The sequence below is a fragment of the Pelophylax lessonae genome (genome assembly GCF_965119305.1).
Source record: "Pelophylax lessonae genome assembly, chromosome: 5".
NCBI lineage: Eukaryota > Metazoa > Chordata > Amphibia > Anura > Ranidae > Pelophylax > Pelophylax lessonae.
In genome coordinates this window covers 62,887,728-62,893,727 of record NC_138772.1, presented here as the reverse complement: position 1 = coordinate 62,893,727, position 6,000 = coordinate 62,887,728, and the positions used below count along the sequence as shown (strand labels likewise).

At 42.5% G+C, this 6,000-nt stretch overlaps 1 protein-coding gene across 1 annotated transcript in view; it reads right to left on the bottom strand.

The window, feature by feature from the left end:
• Nucleotides 1-3,363: 3,363 nt before the first annotated feature.
• SLC25A40 (solute carrier family 25 member 40) overlaps nt 3,364-6,000 on the bottom strand; it is a 73,158-nt gene continuing 70,521 nt past the window's right edge. The window contains exon 11 of the mRNA XM_082258736.1: nt 3,364-3,738. Coding sequence (XP_082114862.1) covers nt 3,527-3,738 — 212 coding nt within the window. The 3' untranslated portion in view covers nt 3,364-3,526. The remainder of the gene's footprint in view (nt 3,739-6,000) is intronic.

Genomic DNA, 6,000 nt, shown 5'->3' with positions numbered 1-6,000 from the left:
AAAGGTAATTGGGGGCATAATGGGAGCCCAGCTGATAGTATTACAGCAAAGGCACCCAGTATGTCCACTCACCAGTACACATATACAACAAAGAAAATGGCCTCTGCCCCCACCTATAACTGGCCTTCATAGCAAAGAACACATGGAAGGGCAACGCACATGAAACAAACAAAGATAAAATTCCCAGTTCAATTTGCCAACCAGTCTGCTTACCAACCAAATTGGCCTGTCTAACAGTTTGCGTCAATACAGGGGTTTAGTTAGCACACATTTGCAAACGCATGTGAAAGCTGCAGGGCCACGTCAAGGCTCCATGTGTTCTTTGCTATGAAGGCCAGTTATAGGTGGGGGCAGAGGCCATTTTCTTTGTTGTATATGTGTACTGGTGAGTGGACATACTGGGTGCCTTTGCTGTAATACTATCAGCTGGGCTCCCATTATGCCCCCAATTACCTTTCAGGAGGGATGGGCCACCTCCAGGGTCACCTGCCCCCTATCTATCCATTAGCTTGCATGTGCTCCCACTGTGGAGACTCTTTAAAATTCATTAGAGTTAGGACTGCAGGTAACAGGGAGCCTTGACGTGGCCCTGCAGCTTTCACATGCGTTTGCAAATGTGTGCTAACTAAACCCCTGTATTGACGCAAACTGTTAGACAGGCCAATTTGGTTGGTAAGCAGACTGGTTGGCAAATTGAACTGGGAATTTTATCTTTGTTTGTTTCATGTGTGTTGCCCTTCCATGTGTTCTTTGCTATGAAGGCCAGTTATAGGTGGGGGCAGAGGCCATTTTCTTTCAAATATAGAACATACCTGTTGATCCTGCCAGAAGTGCAGTGTCTTTGTCACTTCCTTATGTATCTCTTCCTTCCTTCCTAGCTATCTTCTGTAAACTACCCATTGTCCTTCTCCCCATGTACTGAAGATGAGGAGGTAGAGATGTATTTGGAGTCTATATCAGGAGAGTAGCCTAGGGTAACAACAAGGGCTCCCTCCATAGATAGAGGAGTAAGGAGGGGGGGGGGCTACACCCAGGGACAGGAAGTGTGTTATTTGCAGGACTACCGGATAAAAATAAAGCAAAATGAGCTTGAAAAAATAAAACAAATGCAGCCACTACAAGAACTAGTAAACTGCAATATATTAAATTTTTGGTTTGGATAGACTTCAAGGCATTATTATGCCCCATACACATGTGCAGATTATCTGCAGACTTTTGTCTGCAGACTTACCAAAACCATATAATATGAGGTCAAACCTAAACACTTTAAATTTTTATGCAATCCGGCAGGCCCTTGCACTACATAGAAAAGGTAAGTCTGCAGACAAAAGTCTGCAGATAATCTGCACGTGTGTACGGGGCATTAAACACATGTAAAAATGTTTGTTGTTAGCTTTTCATTAAAAAAAAAAGAAAAAAAAAAGTTTTCAGGAAGAGGTAAACATACAGGTGCATCTCATAAAATTAGAATATCATCAAAAAGTTAATTTATTTCAGTAATTCAATTCAAAAAGTGAAACTCCTATATATTATATAGATGGGTTACACACAGAGTGATATATATTAAGCATTTCTTTCTTTTCAGTTTGATGATTTTGGCTTACAGCTAATGAAAACCCAAAACTCAGTATCTCAGAAAATTGGAATATTATATAAACCAATAAAAAAAAAGGTGGCCTTACTAAAAAGTATGTCCATGTACAGTATAGTAAGCACTCAATACTTGGTTGGGGCTCCTTTTGCATGAATTACGGCATCAACGCGGCGTGGCATGAAGGCGATCAGCCTGTGGCATTGCTGAGATGTTATGGAAGTCCAGGTTACTTTGATAGCGGCCTTCAGCTCATCCGCATTGTTGGGTCTGGTGTCTCATCTTCCTCTTGACAATACCCCACAGATTCTCTATGGGGTTTAGGTCAGACAAGTTTGCTGGCCAATCAACTACAGTGATACCATGATCATGAAACCAGGTATTGGTAGTTTTGGCAGTGTGGGCGGTGCCAAGTCCTGCTGGAAAATGGAATCAGCATCTCCATAAAGTTGGTCAGCAGAGGGAAGCATGAATGCTCTAGAATTTCCGGGTAGAGGACCGCACTGACTTTGGATTTGATAAAACACAGTGGACCAACACCAGAAGATGACATGGCTCTCCAAATCATCACTGACTGTGGAAAATGTTGCATTTCATTTGGAAATCAAGGTCCTAGAGTCTGGAGGAAGAGTGGAGAGGCTCAAAATCCAAGTTGCATGAGGTCCAGTGTGAAGTTTCCACAGTCAGTACAACAGGCTGATCGCCTCCATGCCACGCCGCATCGATGCAGTAATTCATCCAAATGGAGCCCCGACCAAGTATTGAGTGCTTACTATACTGTACATGGACATACTTTTCACTAAGCCAACATTTCTGTATTAAAAATCCTTTTTTTTTTTTTTTATTGGTCTTTATGTAATATTCAAATTTTCTGAGATACAGCAATCAGGTTGTCACTATCTGTGAGCCATAATCATCAAAATTAAAAGAAAGAAAAGCTTAAAATATATCAATCTGTGTGTAACGCATTTATATAAAACTGTATAAGTTTTACTTTTTGAAGTGAAAAACTGAAATAAATGAACTTTTTGATGATATTCTAATTTTATGAGATGCATCTGTATATCTGCATATAGTATATTTTTGCGATGACCTAAGCGGCAGCTCTCTGTATATGTTATTAGTATTAAAGGGAAGTATATTGTGTTCAGTGGCAGAACGGGAGGTAAGTTTACTGTCTAATAAATATGTCTGATTTCTGTGTCACCCCTCTGCCAGATTAAAGGAGAGCTCCACTTTAAATCCCCGTTTTCCACACCCCCCCCCCCCCTGCTGCTTTTCCCAACGGAAAAATAATTATATTAGTGATGTAAATAATAATACTGCCCCCTCTGCTGGGATCATCTCTGGTTAGGCTACGTTCACATGTGGGCGCAGCGGATCACGGGCAGAATCACCGCGATCCGGAAACCATTGCAAATCGCGGGACGCCTGTGCGATGCCCGTGATTTGCAATGGCACCCCAAACGCTGTGCGATGTCGCCGTGATTTCCGCCTGCCGAATCGCGGTAACATCGCGCAAACAGAATCGCGGGACGCATGACGCTCAAAAAAGGTACAAGAGCTTCTTTTGTGCGTCATGCGTCCTGAGATTCTGTTTGCGCGATGTTACCGCGATTCGGCAGTTGGAAATCGCGGCGAAATCGCACAGCGTTTGGGGTGCCATTGCAAATCACGGGCATCGCACAGGCGTCCCGCGATTTGCAATGGTTTCCGGATCGCGGTGATTCTGCCCGTGATCCGCTGCGCACACATGTGAACGTAGCCTAATTGCAAAATAGAAGAGAAAAGTAAATTATAATTTTTTTTTTTTTTTTTAGCAGCAAAAACAATAAAAATGCTTCTTAAGCATGCTGAACGTAAAGGATCAGATTGATGACAGGGCATCCACCTTGCTGTTGACCGCCCTGTTGTGGAGTTCTCCTTTAATTACAATCACGCCGTCCTGAAGTAAAAGTGGACTGCCCTATGTTTATGTACGCGTCCTTTTTTATATGGCAATGTGGCACAAGTTGCTTGTTCGGGCATTGTAACGTTTCTGTTGGAAGCTTCACGTTTTCTGTGCCATTGCTGGGCCGCACGGCGGCGTTCCGGGGCCGCCTTTTCTATTTTTGTATGTGCCAGGAAAATCCATCCATTGAAAAGAACTGAGAAATAAAAACTTGAATCAACAACAAATACGCTGCACGGATTTATTGATTATTGGAAGAAAATTTCTTACTTCTGTCACACTGTTTGTTATCCTGACGAGGCTTTGCTTAGAGCGGTATTAAACACAAAATGTAATATATTGCAGCCTTCTGTGCCTTGGATGTGGCGGCTGCATTTTCTTATTTTAGGCTTTCTTTCTTTCTTTTCACCTTGTGATCCAAGAGGAACATTTTCTAAGTGCAATGGGCCTGGGTGCAAGATCACCCCTCTTCCTGTGTCTAGGATCAATTCAATCCGTGTTTAAACAGTGTAAGCATGACATTAAAGTGACACTAAACTCTGGTAAAAAAAAATAAAAAAAATATTTAACCACTTCTGGACCGGAAGATTTTACCCCCTTAATGACCAGGCCATTTTTTGCGATTCGGCACTGCGTTAATTTAACGGACAATTGCGTGGTCGTGCGACACTGTGCCCCAATAAAATTGATGTCTTTTTTTCCCCACCAACAGAGCTTTCTTTTGGTGGTATTTGATCACCTGTGCGATTTTTATTTTTTGCACTATCAACAAAAAAAGAGCGACAATTCTGAAAAACAAAAATATATATTTTTCACATTCTGCTATATAACATACGTCGGTTTGTGCACCCGAGCCAGCCTGCCCAAGTATATCTGCAGCAGGTGGGCGGTTGGTCGGCAAGTGGTTAACTACTTGTCTGCTGGGCACTTTTTTTTTTTTTTTTTCTAAGGGGCACTTTTACTCCCTTCCTGCCCAGGCCAATTTTCAGCTTTCAGCACTGTCACACTTTGAATGACAATTGCGCAGTCATGCAATGCTGTACCACAATAACATTTTTTTCACTTAAATAGAGCAGTATTTATTCACTTCTGGGTTTTTAATTTTGTGCTACAAAAACGAAAAAAGACCAAAACTATGAATAAAAAAAAAAAAAATTTTTTTTTTTTAAGTTTCTGTCAATAAATTTTGTAAATAAGTTATTTTTCTCCTTCGCTGATGTGCGCTGATGGAGCGGCACTAATATGCTGCACTGATCACTAATGGGCACTGATTGGTGTCACTGATGGGCACTGCTGGGGCTGTAATCAGGGCACCAATTACCTGTACAGGTCTCCCCTGCAAGGAGATGCTGCTGATCGGCTCTCCTCGCTACACATTCTGTCATTGTGAGCTGAGGAGAACCGATAAACAGTATTTCTGTGTTTACATGTGACCGGCTGTGATTGGACACAGCTAATCCAATGGGCAAAGAGCCGCATCATCGGCTCCTTACCAAGATCAGGGTCACGCCGTATCCTAGGAATGTGGCGCGGCCGGGATCGCAGCGCTGCGCGCCCCCGCGAGTGCGCAAGAGTGGCAGTTCTGGAGCGCCGTCATATGACGTCGTCTCAGAAAGAGAGTGCATCCCACCTGCTGTCATTTTACTATATGACCAGAAGTGGCTAAAAAGTATTCTTAAAAGGATAAGTTCACATTTTATAATAAAAAAATAAATAATAATAATAAATGCACATATTTTTGCAGGGAAACGTGCATTATTTGTTTATGCTGGAGCCTGTAAAGCATTCAGCAGATTGCAGGTGCAAGGGTGGGATCCTGCAGACTCTCAGTACGCTGTCTGCCTGTACCTTTAATATGAGCAGACAGTTACCGAATTGCAGGAAGAATCAATGAACTATCTCTCACCAACGTCCTCGCGGTTTATGGAGAACTAGAAGCCATCAGCAGCCGTGGTGGAGGATGGTACTTGTAGTTCCTGTATTCACAGAACTATGAAGTATTAATGCGGCCATATGGGCAGAGCCCTGCACAGCTGTGCTATTTTTACACCCTTTGCCGACCGCCCTATAGCACATTTACTGCTACAGGATGGCGCATGATCACACACACATATATATATATATATATATATATATATATACACACACACACACATACACACAGTATATATATATATATATATATATATATATATATATATATATGTGTATATGCATGATCCTGCAGTTTTGGGTACTGTACCGGGCACAAGTGCGCACCGCGTGTGGCTCGCTCCTGCTGTTATTTTACACCGTAGGACCCGCGGACCCGATGATCGTTCAGTACACAGGCAGAATGTCAGTCTAACTTCCTACACAAGGCAGATTGCTGTTCTGCCAGTTTTACAGGGACATGGGATCCATACCTTCCACTAGTGAAAGCACCTCCCCCACTACACTAAATCACCAGGTGGCACAT